The 19950-nt window shown below is 32.8% G+C and overlaps 1 protein-coding gene across 1 annotated transcript; it reads left to right on the plus strand.

Annotated features, from left to right (window-relative positions):
- Positions 1 to 11505: 11505 nt before the first annotated feature.
- On the plus strand, positions 11506 to 19530 carry Bap170 (Brahma associated protein 170kD). The gene is made up of 11 exons (XM_040713662.2): positions 11506 to 12210; positions 13666 to 13759; positions 14127 to 14388; positions 14466 to 14684; positions 14760 to 15201; positions 15310 to 16779; positions 16898 to 17216; positions 17281 to 18414; positions 18693 to 18857; positions 18920 to 19017; positions 19081 to 19530. Exons 1-11 carry the CDS (start codon positions 12119 to 12121, stop codon positions 19193 to 19195), a joined length of 4410 nt encoding a protein of 1469 aa, XP_040569596.1. The 5' UTR covers positions 11506 to 12118; the 3' UTR covers positions 19196 to 19530.
- The last annotated feature ends 420 nt before the right edge of the window (positions 19531 to 19950 follow it).

The following is a 19950-nucleotide window of genomic DNA, read 5'->3' on the forward strand; positions in this document are numbered from 1 at the left end:
TAAAAGTAATGTGAGTCTAGAATATTGACTACACATAATGTAAACAAAACTGTAGACATAATAGTAATATCTGATCATTGTGAAAAGATTTGAACGTATCTCACTTCTACATAAGTTTCTGAGAAGTTCATTTCTAATTGAAGGTATTATGATAACTAACGGTAGTTAAGTATTTAATTTTATTATTTTCCTGATTTAAGGTCATATCATAGTTATATATTTTTAGAGATGCGCAGACATGCAAGTTTTTGGATAATGATTGTTATATATATCCGATAATATAAATACTATTCCTTGCTGGTGTTGAAGATCATCTTCGAGAAGGTTATATAATACGTAGATTCCCCCATAATGTTCTCAATTTGAATATCATATTGATCTACTTTCAGGGATAAGATTTTATAAATTATTGTACGTTTCAGTAGTATCCTTTGGATATTTGTTAAATAAACAATTTTTCACTGAAGTACAACTAAATATATTTACTAATTTATTTTTGTTGATGTAAGAATCATAGATTTACGAAAAGAATTCACTTTTTTAATCATTTTTTTTTAATTTAGAGGCAGATATCTAAAATTAATTTATGTACACTGCTAACTATTTCTTCAACAAGCCATTCCTGTTGCTGTAAATCATAAAACCGTTTTATAAGTTGAAGATGAAGGTCATCCTGTTTCTAACGTAATCCCACTGTATATGGTCCTAAGATATCTGGGAGAAGTGACAGAGCATTGGACGTATACATTTACTCGTAGAGGCCAGAACTAACATTGTGTCATATCAAAGCAATGGAAAGGAGTCCAGAAGAATATCTTCTACCTTTAGGCTGTTTGTAGAGATGAGACATTTACTCCATTATGAAAGCGAGCTTGAAAGATTGAATTTGGTCCATTCCTGCCGAGTTAGAAAAATTAAGGAGCTGTTCACAAATGTTGTCAAATGTATCTTTCTCTGTCTGACCGTCCGTGGAACCCGGAAAAGCGGCAATGTTGATGGCTTCAGTGACAGAGTTAATTTTATTTTCTGAATTTATACAATGTGATACTAAGATCTTATTTAGCTCGATATTGTTACAGAAAATTCTGAAGGAGAGGTCTTCTTCCACCTCCTGGCAAACAGAAATGTCTAGCCCTTTCATATCTGAATGTATGATTTTGACAAGTGCAACTTTTGGAGTTTTAAGCAACAAGAACCCCGAGGGCAATGATTCTGAAGAGAGTTTGTCATAGGATCTTTTGCCGAAAGAACGGCCTCTTCCATAAACATTGCATACTCCAGAGCTTCTTGTCTTTCATTCTCCAAATGCACTCTAATGGTGTTAGTTGATGCCCATGTTGTTCTTGGACGTAGTAATGGTTATAAAGAGATAGCTTGCCAGATTCGGCCACTTTGATGGGATGGCTTCCTCTTTCAACCGCCTGTGAATATATATCCTTTATAAGTATTATTGATTGCTAAAATTACAATGGAAGGAATTGCAATATTATATTAAAATGCATAATTTAGAATTTGAAGGGAATGTTTCTGAATTATGCTATAATTTCGTTGTCCAGACATTTGAAAAGCATTGGACAGTGCTTCGAAAAATATGTGGAAGAAAATTTAGTAAAAAAAAGAGCCGTCTCAGATATTCACAAGCAATATTCATAGTATTGGGGAGCATTGCTTACCTTCGTTGGAGTGATTTTCCTTTATCACGGATTGATTTAAAGATTCAGTAATAAAATCAGTCACTTTAAACTGCAGACTGCATAGTCTTGAATTCACTGTTGGTGTCTAGTAAATTGTATCTCTTGGGATGGCCCTAAGCCATTTGGTTAGAATTTTGGAGTCCTTCATGGGGAATTAATGAAAGCTCACATCCGGATTCTTAGTAATGCCGTCATAGCTCTACTTGTATCCAAGAGCATAACACTTGTACACTATTATTAATTAAGTAATAACCAAAAAAAAAAAAATCAACCTTGGTGAACCACGTTTTCCTTTATTATAATTGATAAAACAAAGGAAGAATGTGTCAGCCTCCTCGTGTAGAAAAAAAGTGAGTGTGATTTTAATACCCACTTCCAGTTGTGTTTAGTATTCCTTGGGTAACGCCATGAATTTATTTACCTTTTACTTATATAAGTTATAAAGCTACCCTTGGTTATAAGACTGTCAATTTTTCTTTCTCGCACATTGCATTGTGTGCATGCTTGACGGCTGTTTCTCTCCTAACTTGAACTACGTTTACATACTTGGCTCTTCATATATGATTTCGTAATGATCCTATGCGTCCCATAAAGACTGAACATGTTTATCATCATCCTTTTTTCTCTCCTTATAATGTAATGTTTGTAGAAAACTTGATGGCTCTTGAAGGCGTAATCATTATTTTTCTTCTCTGTTTAGAAATGAACTATTACAGTTGTAAAGAATATGACTTGCGTATAAGTTAAAAAGGCTTCAATTTTTTTAAGGATATTCATAATTATTTGGCTATAAATTGAGACCATTTTTTTATTAAAGGTAACTAACTGACGGTTTTTGCTATTATTTATAAGAAAATATGAATGATTTTCTCCATATAAGACTTATGACTTTTTCTATGAGGCAGTACGTATGCCTTAAAAAAAATTCTGTTGAATAATCCATTTATTATTATATGTTTGCATTTGTATTCATGAAGTTTTTGAGCCCAAAAGTTATCAAGTTGTCCATATATAGTAGTCAAATTTAATTTATCAAATATGGTAGGTACGACTTAAAGGTTTAATATTTATCGCATCTCTAATTATTATGACTAGACCTATATAGAATATGACCTGCCGTTATGTAAAACTAAAATGAACCGAAAATAAACATGGTAAACCCTAGGATTTCAAGAATATTTGGGAGGAGAGCAGCTTAGCTGTCCTGAAATTTTATTAGAAGGGAATAAACATAAATCCCACTCCGTATGTAGGTAAGACATACAAGAGTAATTACTCGGATGTCGGTCATCAATTCTACTCAGATTCTAACAAGGATTTACACTTATAATTCCCGACCAAACCCTTATGATTACTTTCTATCTTTAATAAGCACACGCAATGGTGATAACTTTCTACTTGAATCATCTTGTCTTACGATGGCTGTAGTTGTGAATTGCTATGAAATACATCATAATCCACATAGAAAGCACCTTTAAAAAGTGTATGAAATATTATGTAGTTTTTAGATGAAACGAGCATTCTTAATATACGAAAAACAACTCCTAAATATTTTTTTTAACCCTTTATCGCCCACATTTTTTAAATTTTTAAATAAAAAAGTTCAAAATTTTATTTGATTTAGTGTCATAAATGCAACACAATGCAGGATTTAATGACAAAACATTAAAAATGACCATATGACCCAATCAGGCCTTGTACATATTATAACAAAAGAGGACTTTATAGTCTGTTCACTCTTTACGTATAGACGCAATTATTAAATAAATACAAATTTAGTACTTTCTATATTTCAATCCTTTTCTTTATAAATATGAACTGGAAAGGATACATGGAAGTAAATCAAAATGCAATCTCAATCTATAACTATAGAAAGATGACATAAACACTTTATCACTCCCTATCAGGCACATAATTAATTAGAAAATATGTTCTTGCCATGTAATTCTTAGTTGTAACTCGATATGGCGTCTGTTCCTGAAATTAATTTTGTTTGGCTGTGAAATATGAGTAAGAAAAGATAGAGCTTATTCAGAAAGACATGGATAACATCACAAAGACGCACGAATTAATGAGTGGCATTATTATAACTCTGTTATTTCCAATTCTTCTCATTTCTAAGATGATTTGCTACTCCCACCATCCGTCCTCAAACTGTAATTATGTTTGTTTAATTTCCTCAAGGATTCAGCTTTGAGTCTCTCGATTTGATCTTGCCTTAGCATTAAAATATCTTCATAATAATCACCCCAGTGGATTTTCTTATCCTCGCCATCATCGATGCGTTTTGTGACGGAAATTTCTGATAAATGTCGAAGGAGTATTAAGTTATTTGTCATGACCTCTGTATGTTTCTCCTCTTCTTTTTGCAGCTTCTTAGATTTTACCTACAAAAATAAGTTATCAATAAAATAATTAATACCATTAACCATAAGTAAAGAATACATTTTCTTTCTTATAGCCTATAGGCAGCAGGGCTGTAATTACTGTAGCCTCTCTCTCTCTGACTAAAAGTTTGTAGAAAAATAAACATTATTTGTGAATATTTTTATTTTGTTGTCACAATTGTGAAATTTAAAAATATCTTCTTTTTTATGTCAAGTAGTGCAAAAAAGTATTTATTCAAATAAATTTTTAAAGAAAAGGTTATATAGTGAAATATTGCTTCCTCTAAAAAAATCTTTTTTAAAAAAAAAGGGGTTTCTGTCAAATCTTGCCTCTTCCAAATAAATTTTATATGTAATTATTTTCGAAAAAGTTTGTCGTTCTTAAAAAAAGAAGTTATTTGTCAATTTTCTAAAAAAAATGACAAATTTGACGTTCAATCAAAAGAAACATTCTGTCAAAATTGTCAAAGATGTATCAAAAATCCCAAAGAAAAATTACCGTAACTGCCCTGATTAGTTGACGAATGGATACTAACTTATGTAAGTCATTCATAAGAGATATATGAAACCTATAAGAAGAATAACATTTTATGAATGAAGAGAGCAAATAAACAGTCTACAATAGTTTTTTGGGGGTGGGGGGAAGTGTTTTAAGCCCCTTAGGTTCCGTTACTACTACAACTCAACTCACTAACATAAAAATTTACACAGGATTTCGTTATTAGCTGTCAATTTTTCTGATTCTTATACCCTAATTAGTATTCTGAGCATTGATTGGTTGAATATGAATGAGCTCTTGTTAAGGTGTCAACGCTATGATTGTTCAATAATAATTCCATAGTTGGAAACAATTAGTTAATTACAGAATGATTTGGATCATTTTCTGTTTTGCAAGATACAAAAAGGCAATGACGTGCTACGTTTCTATTTAATTTTATATTACTTCAGGGGCATCCGCAGGGAAAGGGACTAAGGGGGTTTATCATGCAGCATGACTCATGGTTTAAAATCATGTGATATCCCTTTATATTATACTAAGAGGACAAAGAGTTTGAAAATTATTCCCGGGAGGGGGGCAAATTGTATTTATTTACATACTAAATATATAAAATATACATGTTCATAGAATAAATCTTGAGGATCAAGGCGTGTGTCCCTTGACCTTTGGCTAACTTCGCCATTAGTGTACCCCCCCAACTCAAATCTTGTCGTCGAATTTGTCTAAAAGAAGTCATTTGTCTTTTATATAAACAAAGGCAAAAAAAGATAGAAAATATTATGTCAAAATTATAAAAAAGTTCCCCTATCCCCTGCTCCAGGGCGTTTGTAGGTGGTAAGATGGAGTGACTGTAATCTTCTCTCCAAAATAAAGGAATTTTTGCTTTTTACAATATGTTTTTTCGTTATTCGGGCAAATTATACAGTGGAGCAAAAAATATAATTTTTGGTGAATAGCTTTGGATTTTTGAAAAAAATTAATATTTGAATTTTTTTTGTGAATAGCTGTAGATTTTTGATTTAATTTTCCAAAAATTTATAAAAAAATTATTTTTCTGCTAATTACATTGAATTTTTGATTTTTTTTTCGAATAAAATTTATTTTTTATAAATAGCTGTAGATTTTTTATTTCTTTTCAAAAAATGTAATACTTTAATTCTAATTTTTGAAAGTTTTTCCAAAAAATATAACTTTTTGTAATTACCTGTGGATTTTGAAGAAAAAGAAATTAATTTGTAAACTTATTTTTTTTAATTAATTTTCTGTGAATCAATATAAATTTTGATTTTCTTTTCCAAAAAATTAATTTTTCTAATCCAAAAACCAAGATCTCCCTCCCCCTCGAATATCCTACAGATGTCCCTGTTATCATGTATTTTATTATAGAAGAGCATGTTCCCTCAAGATTTTTGCTTATGCTAAGAATATTTTCTTTTAAACCTGGAGCCTTTGGAGTCTTCTAACTTAGGACACAGCAAGTACCTAAGTTATTTCTTGAATAATTTCATATTCAACCTACTAAAAAGGAACAAATAAATTTGTACTTATGTACATACTATATAATTATATGAACAATAAATACAAATTGTTGTCAAATATAACACATGTCATTTTATATGTATTGTAGAACCGTTCTGTTATAGATCCACGTGCGTGGCAATGGCTTAAATAGGTAAGAATGAAGCTTTAGGTAAGAAGGGAGTAGTAAGCACCGTTTTTTCCTCTTTTTGTGAGTAAAAAATAAAAAAAAAAGACCTGTTGTTGCACAACAATTGAAGAGGGATGGAGTTTTCCATTAAGAAACCCTCTCTCACTTTTGTAAAAAAAGAAAAAGATTGCAACATAGTCTACTGACATACTCGGGCTGTCACTCCCCTCTTTTTTTTAAAGGGAAAAAAAGGAACACAGCTCCACCAAAATGATTTAATATTGTTTGCAATATTTTGAAAATATATATATATACAAATTGGGCAAGGAATTTAAGAGAATTAAAGGTGTAATCTTCTAATAATCTACATAAAACATTTCCTTCGAAAATATTAAAATATGTAATTAGTTAAAGTAAAAAAAAACTGTTTATGTATCTAGAAACATGCAGTACTGAAGAGGAATAAAAAAACACATTAGCTTTCTTGTTTATAAGCAATATCCTTTTACTGCAATGAAATAATTTATAAGCCATTTTATGATAAATACCCCTCTAGAGGTACTAATTAAGTGTTACAAATTATGTTATGTTTATCTAAGACAGTTGTTCTTTACCTGAGTTTGATCAAATTATACGGGGTAAGGCGAGTCAGTCTCCACTCACCTCGCTTACAATTGGAAGAAATTGGATATGAAATGTTATGCAGTTCGTATAAAAAAAAATCATTTATGAACTATTAATTTTACATGTGGGAAATTTCTTTTTTCCAGTTTTGGATTGGTAAATGGACATATAGAATAGATAGAGTTTAAAAGTATCTACAGCTTTCATACTTTAACCGATCAAAGGAATAACAAATAAAGGTTAAAAAATGGGGTGGGCTTTTTCAAGCACTAGCGATTATTTTATATTTTTTTATATAAGTTGCAACTACAAAAAGATGCTCCCTCTAAATTTAACATATTTTTTTGATCTCTGATAATGAGTACACTTTTCAATCCTTGAACACTGAGCATGTTTTCAAACTTCTTGATTTATACCGATTACTCGAGTATAATATTTATAATGAAATGAGATCTACCTTAATATGTTTAAAAGAAGAACTGATTGGAGGTTTTACGTCAATCACAGAGGCGGCAGATTCGACCCTTGCTCGATGTTGGTTATATCTCTTGTTCTTCCATTGGCCTTCGAATAGGTCATAGCGTTTTGAAGCTCTTTTGGAATGAGAGTTCTCCCCAATATCCATGTTTTTTGAACAATTATATTGATAATATGTGATGACTAGAGGAAGAAGTGACTTCTTTGGTGTTTAATTTCAGAGTGTATCTAATAATAACAAATGTTTTATTTTCAGTTCCCATAAAAGAGTCAGCCGATTTTCACTGCAATAGTATATTTATACTTTGATTGCTTACTTGTTTCTTGGTATTGACGAAAAAAGTAAAAAAAAGTTAGATTGGTTTTTATGAATTGAGGTGAAGGAAGAGGGAGGGGGAGCGGGTGGGAAGGAGAGAACTCGATTGTACGGAGGAGAGCTGGAGAAGGGAGATTCACAATTGAGGTTATTTAATCAATATTTATTAATATGTATTTCCCCCCGAATTTTATAGGAAGAGTTGTTGCTTTTCAACATGTTAATACATGATCAATGATAAAAATACCACGATCTCTCTTACACATTACTAGCAGTTGTACTTGGCATAATTGACCTGGAGTAATTAGGCGTCGAAGAACATACAACTTTGCTTGAATAAATAATTTAGAAAATAATTATCCAATAAATCCTTCGTTTTTCATGTGAATTCTCAGACGTAGTTTATCAATATTTTGGTGTTCTCTCCTCAAGAATGAAAATAAAAGCATGAACAAATAAAAAAAACATTGTTCAGGTATCCAGTAACAAAAATTCCACGCTTAAAAATGAGCTAGGAAGTACTCTAGTGCGCTCTCAGGCTGAGTTTTAACCATAAAATAACTCCCCAGGAAATCATCAGTTTTACTCTACGTTTTTCATTAGCAAACCAATACATAGTTACTCTATATTTAGATGTCTCTCCTCAGTCCTCAGGAATTTAATATGACATAAGTACTTTAGCTACACACGCTCGTCGATTAACCTCAGCTGAAAGGACATTCATTTTTACATACCGTTATTATACAGCTCCATGCATTTGTACTCACTTTTTTCTTTTTTAATAAGACGCGCACTTTCAATTGTATTGTTATTTCTTATATCAAGGATTTTTAAAGTCCTAAGAATCAATCAATAATTACTTTACTGTGTACATACATACAATCAAACAGACAAGCTTTGTTTTGTTAATATAGGTAAGTACATAATGTATATGTTGTTCCTTTTATTAATCAGTACCTAATGTTTACACACTTCATAATAAATTGTCCTTTATTTAACTAATCTAATGCATTCAGTTAGTTGCTGTTTGAAGTTTTGGCTCATTCTTGAGAAGCAAATATGATTTTTTTTTTTAAACTGAGGAGCCATTCTGGACATAAATATGAATATATAGTTTCATAGATGTAATCATTTTAGTAGGGGAAAGAAAGGGGGTTACAGAAAGATCTGAGACGGACATGTCCCCTCGTCCTCCCTACCATCTGCACCCATGGCTAATTACAAAAATTGAGCTGAACTTTTTGAGGTCACTAAAAAAATATATATATACTAGGGCAATTTGTATATATGACTGGTATAATGAATTGTACGATTTTATGATAGGATTACATACATACTTTAGTAAGTTAACAAGGCTGTAAATCGTAAGCATTTTTTAGTATTGAATTGACGTTACTTACATTATTAGCCGGTTTATACCTATTTTTCCTCCATGCTTTTAAACTACGTATAGTATAAATGGTGTACTTTGTAATGTCTGAGAAGTGACTTGATTAAAATTTGTAAAAGCTTTAATAAAACTAAATACATAATTAATATCGCTTTTACGTGTCTTAATTAATTTGTTCCGTTCATTCTAGGTATGTAAAAAAAAACAAAAAAAAACCCGGAAATTAAAATGATAATTCCTATAATTTTAAGAATATTTGAGAGGAGAGTAGTTTAGCTGTCATGGCGTTTTCCTTGACTAGTTGCAAGGAAATAATTACAAAAAGCAGACATAGGGTGGAATTACTCAGATTTCTATCCGCAATTATAACCCTAATCCAACAAGAACTTAAACTTATAGCTCTCAAACAAATCATAAGTATTACTCTCCGTCTTTCATGACCACAGACACAAGTTATTACTTTATACTTAGATGATCCCCTCTCAAGAATTAAATAATAATGATAACAGCTTTAGAAAATAAAACATTCTGTTAAGGTTTTAACTACAAAAAGTCGCTTCCGTTTTCTAAGAAATATTTTATACAACTAGTCAAATCAGAGTCGGTTTTAGGGTGTTTGTTAATATTACGAAAATTTAAAGGTAAAATATTAATACATTTTTATTTTTTTCTTATTTGTTGATATATTTTTGATACTGTTTTTTTTTTTTAATTATATTATTTTTTGTACTTTCTTAACTTTTACTTCTTTAAAGTTGATGTTCAATTGTTTGTTAAAAAAACCCAGTCATGGCATGAATTTATAAAAAAAAAGTACTGGACAGTATGTAAAAGGAGAACATGTTCCGAGAAAGAAGATTGGTTGATCAGCTTAACACAGTGATTCTCAAACTTTTTATCACTACGGAGCCCCTAACAAAAATTATGTTATTCATTCATCTATATTTGGAATAATTGAGTTCAAGTCTACCAAAGTGCAATGCAAGGGCCTCGCCCCCAAATTATCAGCTTTTTGATCACGGGCTTCCTCCTATAAAAACAGCAAATTTGTTTGCAAATATTTGGGCTTAGGATTTATTAAAACATTTTTTTTTTTTGGAAAATAAATGTCTTGAACCATTATTTTACTCAAATGGTCCTCTTATATTTTAAATAATATTCTATTGCTTATAAATATTTATTTTTTTAATTAAGAACAAATAAAAAAAATTAACTAAGATGCTTTTTAAAAAAAATCTTGATTGGTTACATGACCGTTATTAGTATTTTCTTTTAACAAAATGTTTTTTGAGCAATTTGACCAAAAAAAAAAAAAATAATAATAAAATTATAAACAGAAAATTATAAATTTCAAATTTGACAATTGTGAGGACAAACAAAATTATTTACAATTTGATAACAAGGTACAGCTATGGGCCTGTTCATATGGGGTTTTAAGTTTGATCTTCTGCCTATTATATATGTAATTGAATGAAAATGGGAAATAAACGTAGAATTTATGGCGCCAAATATAATACTGGATACAATACGTCCCAGCATGTGAAATGTCAACTTATTAGAGAAAAAAAAAGACAAAACAAAAATTGAGTCCCTGATCCACCTATGTTACTTGTAGTTGTATACTTCAATGAAATGTGGAGGTATTTTAATGTATGTAGTAACCAAAACGCTTTCTCAATCCATTTTTTTTTTTTGCTTTCAAAGTAAAAAAGCGTGCAAGTTCAGTTTCATCTGATTCTACTACATATATGTTTAATGTATCCGGGAGTAAACACATCTTTTAGTATAAAGTTAAATTATTATAAGTCATATTAAAGGCATGCACTGTAATGAGACGTTCTATGAGGAGGTCGACTATTAATAAATAAGTAAATAATACATACTAGGTACATGGAAGCATAATAAAATATTTCAAAATATATTCTCTACTATTATTTCATCTTCATCTGACCTCCACATTCAAAATTTTGATATATATCATTTAGTTTATTCCGTGGACTGTACGATTCTACTAGAGTTGCAGCTATGTTGAAATCAACGCACACACGTTGTCTCATAGATGTCTAGAAAGCCATCGACCTCTTCTGAAGAACGATAGTATACGCAAGGGCGCTCACCCCTTCCCAGCGTCCCTCAATAGTCACTATTCTATACGACTCGACCAGACCCTCATTTCTAAAATTGTATGTTATTCCTAGTCTGCGAACAACTTAATGTCCCTTGACCTCGAGGGCAGAGAGGCCTATTTAGGGAATTCCTTATTACTTGGCCGGAAAAGACGCTTCCATGAGCATTATTGTATTAGAAAGAAAGAGCGGGAAGGATGATGAATAGTGAGAAAGGCAAGTTGTGGTAAGCCTGAAGAAAAGACGGCCACTGTTTTTCCTCTTTAAAGGCATCCTAGAAGATAAAACTAGAGCGTGTACAGCCCATTCTGCCCTTGAATAGAAGCGCTTCCTTTCTCAGCAGCAGTAAGGAAAAAAACACATAGAATTAAAGGAGGGAGAGAGAGGAAAAGAAAGAAAAAGAGAGGAAGAAAAGAGAAAGAAAAAGAAGAAGAGGAATGAAATAAAAAAAAGTATTGTAAAAGAGAAAAATAGGAAAAGAAAAAAAAGGAAGAGAAAGAGTCCTTGATACATGGAGAGCGTTGGCGTCGCGATCGAGGATGAATTCACCGGGATTGAAATTGTGTGTATCTCCAGTGTGAGGAGAGGGGAGTGTTGCCTGTGTTAGTGTGCCTAAGCTTAGTGGATCGAGGAGGAAGTGTTTGTGTGGAAAAGGGGGGTAAAAGGAAAAAGAAGAAATTGTGAGGGAAAGAGAAAGAAAAAGAAACTGAAAAATCCACTCAAGGATTGAGTTGAAGAAGGAATCTGAGCTCACGTCTCGCATCCCACTACTCTCTACACTCCATCCATTGTCCAGTCAGCACTCACTGCTGGGAGACATCCAGGAGTGGCAATTAAGACTTCTTCTTCTCCTTGCCACATCCTTCTCCTCGTTCCGGGCCTCCTGGACGGGATCCAGTGGGGAGTGAGTAGGAAGCAAGCAAGGATCTCCTCCTCCTCCTCCTCCTCTTGGCCGTCATGGCTCAACTACTCAACAAGTCACCGGAGCTCTACAACCAAGAAAAAAAGGCTTTTCTAAAGGAGCTCAAACATTTCCACGATCAAAGAGGGTAAGTCCCCAAGTCTCCAAGTCTCCTTCCACTCCTTTACTCTCTTGGAAGGAACTCCATTCCATTTCCACGAGACACAAGTCTCCCTAACCAATCGTCCTCCCACCCACCTACCCACGTCTTGACTACAACTTGATTCACTCTCAATCACAATGTTGCAAGAGTTCTCTCTTTCTTCCCCTCCCTCCACTCCCTCTAGTCCCCTTTCTCACCCTTCAAGACGTCTCCCATCCCTCAAAGTCCACATGTCCAAAGGACTCGTGACCTTGGGATAACAACATATTCATAATTGAGGCCTTAGAAGCGCGGGAAATTAGAATCACAGTCTTTCTCGCTCCTTAAGTTGCACTCCAATAATAGTAGCTATTCCAAACGATTCCGAAAAAATTATTTGATGAACCTTACTTGATAGTGCATTTTCTCCTGATTTCAGTCATTACAATATTTCCTTTATTTATTTGACAGCAACGGAGTTATTTGAACTCTTCGATATAAATTATGACTTCCTTTTCTCCGCCTCTTTAATTCGAGTATGACTTTTTCATATACATTATCACATGAATTGTTAATGTCAGTTACACGAAATTTTCTCAAATTTTAGTTGAGATATTTTAGAATGTGTGCAAATTTTAAAAAAATGATACAAATTTACACGTGATATTATTTCAATATGGAATTTTTTTAGAAAAAAACTTTTCTCTCCTTCAACAAGATAAATATTTAAAGTACCCTCTATTTTATTAACTTACTTAAGTAATGTCTTTCAAACTGTTGTTCCCTCCATGAGTTCTTAAATTACTTGTCACGACATTCATTTCTTTAAATATGTCCCTTCTAAAACTAATACAATTGTCATAGACTTAGTATATTCTTTTTTATATACTAATTACTTTTCTGAATATGTACAATTTATTTTATTCCCTTATATAATTACACAGTTGCATCAAATCAAAACTCATTATCATAGTAATAAGTTAAAATAATTATTAAATACTTAAAACAATAAAGTTTTTACTTCATGATTATTTGAGTTGAGACTCTTCAAATGAATAAAAAGCATTTAAGTCCTATTTTTCTTCAATATCATCTTTATTGAATCCATATACCTACGTACAATATTTCAAAAAATGTAAAAACAACTGAAGAAGTTGTAATTTTTAATTTATAGGTATAAGTTTTGTTTAATAAAATAGCATGAAGCTTAAGAAATATACTTTGTAATTTCATAAAACGTACTAAATAATATACATATAACATGTATAAGCAAAATATAAGATTTTAAATGGGATACAATAGCTCTTTTGCTCACTGTATTTACATATAATTTACTCATGTAGATTGATGTTTTTTTTTTCAAAGATATATTATCTGAAATTTACCTGAACCATTTTACAATTATCAATCATTGTTAATTTTTTATTAGTAAAACATTCATATATATATTTTTTTTTTCAGTACACCTTTCAAAAGAATTCCCAATATAAATGGAAAAGAGATTGATTTATACCATCTGTATTGGGTTGTTACAGCTCATGGTGGTTGGGAAAAGGTAAGTGTCAGACATATAATATTTTTTTCAATACTAATATTTACTATAAAACGAAAGTAGCTTTCTTTTTTCTTTATTAAAGCCTTACGCACTTTAACTTATTTTACCATTCTTACTAAAATATTTTTTTGAATAAAAAGGATTCCTCTTATATACAAATAAGTTTTAGGGGCAACGCACCCCCTTTTATGATAATGTAACTATACGCGTATTTACGCTGCGTCAGAATATAGGAAAGAAGAGCGCGTTATTATAAAATGATGCAATCTAAAAGAGAATATATAAATGTTGCAACAAAAAAAACAAAAAGAGGAAAGATGCAAGATCATATTCTTTCCGTCTCCTAAGTTTTTCATTAATATTTCAGGTAAATAGTCGTAATGCATGGGAAGATTTTTTGGAGACTTTTGAATTAGGACAAGCTACTACAAATGCTGCCTTGGGCTTGAAGCAAATTTATTTGCGATATTTAGACTCATATGAAAAATATCACTTTCTTGGAGAAGATGAAGACAGGGAAGACGATTGGTATAATGATGAGGAAGAATCAAGGTCTAGGAGACAAAAAGCACAGAAACTTCATGCTTCTGTTCCCTTGTCGTATAATCACGGACAACATAATGTTAATGGTAGGTGTATCTATATTAAGAAATGGCTATTTGAATATTATAATTACTCGTTTATATATTTATTTGCTTAATTTCAGAAAACCTTCGCAGTTATTATGGTTTTTCAACTAATGTATACCGACGTACGGACTATGATCGATTAACTTTGTCTTTAAGTTCTCCTTTACCAAATGAACAAGACTTTGCTATAAATACATGTACCTTATTGTCCAATGAAGGAAAGCACACATTGAAATTGGCTAAATGTGAGAGACTTTTGGATCATTTGTTAGCTCATGCTGGTGTTTATAATGACGGTAGGTCATCACATCACGTGTATTTTCTGATTCTAACTCTCACTTTTTGACTTTCTATGTACGAATTTATTTCAGAAAGTTATCGTGTTTACATGGAAAATCAGTACCTTGAATCTCGCAATTACGATTTGTATTCATTTTGGAAAGATGTTTGCCATTTGGAATCAGTGCGACAATTAATACTTCGTTGTGATGATCAAAAGTCTTCTTCTTTTTCTTCATCAAGACGAAGAAGACGTATTCATGATGATAAATCTGATAGTTCTTCAGATGATAACAGTGAAGGTATTATGTCCTTACCAAGTCCGAAGCAGCGATTGAATGCTGTTAAGCGAAAGGCAAAAAGTGAAATCGAAGATGCTAGGCCGGGGTCTCCATCTATATTCGCTATTGGAAGACTCGGGGGTACTCAAGAACTCACTGGTCAAAGGGTCCGTCAAATTGCCACAATAATTCGAAACCTTAGTTTTGAAGAGGAAAATGCGCAAATAATAGCTAAAAGCATCCCTTGTTTGAGGTAACCTACATCATTTTTGTTCTTTAATGAGAGAGCTAAGCTTGCAAATTATTTTGAATAGCGGCGATTGTTAATAATGCCAATGATGATATTTTTACTCTTTTTAAGATTCTGTCTTCTTTGTGCAAGTTCGAAATGGAGCAACTTGAATCAAATGGGTTTTGATATTTTAAGTAATATTGCTGGTGACATGATTCTTGATGATTCTTTTTGTGAAAATACCCATTTGACAGAAATTCTACTTTCGACAATCATATCTGGAATTTCTTCATCTGACCGTTTCCAAGTAATTTCCTCTCTCGATGTTTTAAACAAACTCTGCTTGCAATCAAGAAATGAACACTACTTAGAAAACTTTCTGGGTCATGGAGTTTACTCTCAATTGATTGCCTATCTTTCCCTTCACGATATTCATTTACTTATATCTACATTGGAATGTTTGTATTCGCTCTCTTCTCTTGGAGAAATATCATGCAATTCTATTGCTCGCATTTCTGGTGCAGTTGATTCCTTAGTAAGTTTAACCACTGCTGAGGCTCAGAGTTATGGTCCTAAAGCTTGTGTTTTAATGCGTGTTGTGGAATATGTTCCTGGAGGAGCTCCTTTGACAATTAAAGGACAGTCGCCTTGCGTTAAACCTTCTGTTAAAACACCTAGTACACAAGTCACTCAACTCAGTAATGTTAGACCACAACAAATCATACGTTCCCAACATCCACATACTATTCAACAAGCTACACAAATGAGAACTGTTGCTCCTATTTCTCAAATAGGAACAACTTATCAGCAAAAACCTACTCAAGTAGTACAATTGGCACAGGGAGCCTCTGGTGTTGTAAAAATTCCAATTCATTCATTGCCAGTAGTGCGGCATACAATGACACCTCAACAGACTCGTGTAACCCAGATAGCAATGAATGCCCCCGTTGCTCAAGCTGTTACCCAACAACAAAAACAGCAAATTCCTGCAGTTATATCAGTGCAAAGTCCCAATATTTCGGTGCCTATTCGGCAAGCCTTTTCTCAGCCGCAACAACCTCAATTGCAAATAACCCATCAGCAGCAGCAACCTCAAATTCAATTAACGCAACCACATCTACAAATAACCCAGCAACCCCAATTGCAAATAACCCAACAACAGCCACAACTTCAAGTTACACAACAGCCTTCCCCATTACAAGTAACTCCTCAACAACTATCACAGATACAAGTGACGCAGCAACAACCACAGCTGCAAGTAGTTCAACAACAACCTCAGCTGCATGTAGTTCAACAACAACATCAGCTGCAAGTAGTTCAACAACAACCTCAATTGCAAATAACCCAACAACAGACGCAAGTACAAATCTCTAATTCGCAGGAGGCACAACAAACTCTGAGATCTCAACAAGTATCTCTTAGAATCAATAATGATGAATCAAATAGACAATTATGCTTATCTTGGCTAAGAGCAACATATGAAACATGTCCGATTTCACACATTGAACAATTTATTATGTATAAGCAGTATTTAGCTTCTATGCACAAAATGGGCAGAGAAGATGTCATTTCGGACCAACATCATGTTGTTTGTGTCAGGTATTTCTCATTTAATTTAATTTAATTTCTTACATTTATGATGTCAATACAAGATATTCAATCCTAGCCTGAACTCTTTAGAAAATAAGCACTTTCAATTTTTATATTCTTTTTTTAGGACTCTCTTTGGTGGAGACGTTGGGCCTAATTCCAAATTATTACCAAACGGAAAAACAGAGCGACATTTCGAAGGAGTAAAAGTTCGTGCAGTGCCTCAGCCCTTACGCTTGCCTGCTGTAAATAACCAAGTGGAGACACCACAGAAGCCTCCACAACAATCGGTTGTGTTATTGTCAGGAAATAATAATTCCAGATGTACTCCAACTCCTCCGCCTGTAATCCAAACATCACAAACTACTGTTGTTCCTGTCCCTCCACAATCTCCAATACTGACAAATCTTCTACATCGAAAAAGTCCCGACCCGAAGAACTCACAGGTTTGAATTCATAATGATGTTACTTCTTTTTCAACTTTCTGATCCTACAAAATTTATATTCAAGGTATATTCTCGAAATAACGAGACCAATGAAAATCTTGATAGCATCGTTCCTAAAGAGAATAAGCTTTTAAAAGTCAATTCTGATGATCATAAACCTCAAGGAAATGGTATGCTAGCCAATTTACTTGAACAAAAGAAAGATGTAGACAAAATTACTGTGAATGGAGCTATAGGAGGAGTAGTTACTGAGATTATACAAACAGTGAATGGAATAGAATATGATGAATTCCAATCACGTAAACGATCAACTGTTGCCATTGAACAACCACCAGCTAAGAAAATTATTTTAACTAACGGTGGTGGAATGAACTTAGATGGTTTAGGTGAGAAGGAAGAAGTCATTACTCAGCAAGTAGGAACTGGAAATATTGTGTCCTCTTCCGTTGGCGTGCAACAACAATCAATTTTGATGAATTCATCTGGGCAAATAATAGTTGGTCAGACAGCAAACGTCAAAACATCCGCACCCCAACAACAGCAACTAATAATGCAACAACAACAACGTATTCTTCCTCCTGGAACGAGAATTGTTTCTGCAACTTCTTCAGAAGGAGCATCAACTGTGCAACAACCTATATTAATGAAAACGACAAGCCCTCCAGCCATTACTAATGGGGGTACTCCTACGACTAACGTTGGAGGGGTGGGACAAAATCAAAAGACTATTATAATATTGCCTTACTCTGGAGTACTTCCAGCTCAACAAAATGTGAATACTACAATTAATACTGGTAGTAATTCTGTCCAAAATGTTAATGGTGGGGGAATACCTTCAACTGCAAACGGTGCACATACTATTATGGTCTCTTCGCAGACCCCATCAAATATCATTTCAGGAGTATCTTCTAATGGGCCTCCAGTTGTATCGCCCTCTTCCGTCCCTTCTGCCCCTACTCCTCCACCTCAGATGCAAGAAGTTGTGCTCAAACCAAATCCTGCATGTCCATTTTTATGTGAATGGAGTGGATGCATGAAAGCTTTCAAAACCCCTAAAGAAGTTGAGAATCACGCCATTAAAGCACATTGTCCTATAGAGATGGACGACATTCCTTGTTTATGGAGTAGATGTGACGGCATGAAAAGGAAGAGATTTTCACTTATGACGCATATTCAGGATCGGCATTGCCATCCACAGGTAAAAACTGATGATTCACTTAGCTTTTGAATATTACTTGCATAGTGGTTAAATTACCGTTAAGATTACACTCAGATGGAATTTCCAGAAGTAACTACATTTAGTAGGATGACCTATGTTTTAATTTTCACCCCATCTGAAGTGCTTTTAGTGGCACATTAAGTGTACCATTAGAGACTACAAAAAATTTATTGAACAACTAAAGAAAATTGAAAAGATTCCATTACTAAAAAAAATACACCTATTATTAAAAATTACTTTTCTATATTTGACTTTAGTTAATGAAATTAATGGCTGTTCGTCGAGTACAGTTGGCTCAAAACGGAAAATCTGACGTCCCTCTTCCACCAGCTCCCCCTCCTCACCCCGGTTATGCACCTAATGCGGCGTACCATGCCATCAAGCGACATGCTCTTGAATTTGTCAGTCCCAAGGAAATGGCGGTAAGTTATTAGTGATATGAAATTATTATGAATACAATAACGAGTATTATTATCAATTTCAGATGAGAGATGAAAAAGAAGGTCCAGTTACAAAAAGTATAAGATTGACTTCTTCTCTTATATTGAAAAACCTAGTCATTTATTCAGCCTTGGGAAAATCGTAAGTTTTTTTGGTCTAAAATCGGATTCAGTGTTTATTTTAATTTATAAATATTATTTTCAGAAAATTACGGGCATATGAGTCGCATCTATCTACCGTTGCGTTAAGTAATGTAGAATCATCTCGAACTATGAGTCAGATACTCTATGATATGTCTGAAAAAGATCAAAAAACGTAAAGTGAATTCCTCATAAATTAAGAAAGATACATTCTCATATGGACTTAGTTTTGATAACATAAAGCTGTGAGGATTAAAGTTGAATAATATCTCAGGAACTATCTATACATACAACATTTGAACGGAGGACTTTAATCCTCTTAATTTCTTTTTTTTTCTATCTCATTGTTGTATTTTGTTGCCCAAATTACGAAAAGTACAAAATTTATCAAGCGCATTGCTATTATTTTAATAATAAACATATATGAAAGTGTCGTAATTCCCTTTTTATTCGTTTTGTGCCTCAAACAATGTAAGAGTTGTTACTGAAGTAAATAATTTTATGATTTTTGTAATTGTTTATACTTCCTTAATTTGTTGTAATGCCATAAATGCATTACTGATGAATCAACATTTATGTCACTCTAAACATGTGGTCTTAGACAAAATATTTTTAAGCTTTAGTCGAAAAGAGATTATGATTATTAATGTGTTTTATATTCGATAGTTTCAGCTGTGATGTAGATATATCATAATTCATAGACGAGTCTTGTACTTGGCTGCCCCATTTCCTTTCAAATGTTCGTTCGCGGCATTAAAGTGTCACAATAATAATATTTTCTATTTGTTATAACTGTCATTAATTTGTTTGCCACATTTTATGAATTAGCATTAATAATGATATTTGTATGATTGAAGTTAAAGTAACTTTTCCATTTTCTCTTAAGGTAGACAGATCACCTAACGATTAAAATTAAACTGGTAAACGATTTTTC

Source organism: Lepeophtheirus salmonis, chromosome 5 (genome assembly GCF_016086655.4).
Source record: "Lepeophtheirus salmonis chromosome 5, UVic_Lsal_1.4, whole genome shotgun sequence".
NCBI lineage: Eukaryota > Metazoa > Arthropoda > Copepoda > Siphonostomatoida > Caligidae > Lepeophtheirus > Lepeophtheirus salmonis.

Excerpts from the sequence above, each read along its gene's own strand:
- Bap170 (XM_040713662.2), top strand. The coding sequence starts at position 12,119 with ATGGCTCAACTACTCAACAAGTCACCGGAGCTCTACAACCAAGAAAAA. Across the intron at positions 15,202-15,309 it reads AAAAGCATCCCTTGTTTGAG|ATTCTGTCTTCTTTGTGCAA; the intron begins GTAACCTACATC and ends ACTCTTTTTAAG. Across the intron at positions 18,415-18,692 it reads ATCGGCATTGCCATCCACAG|TTAATGAAATTAATGGCTGT; the intron begins GTAAAAACTGAT and ends ATTTGACTTTAG.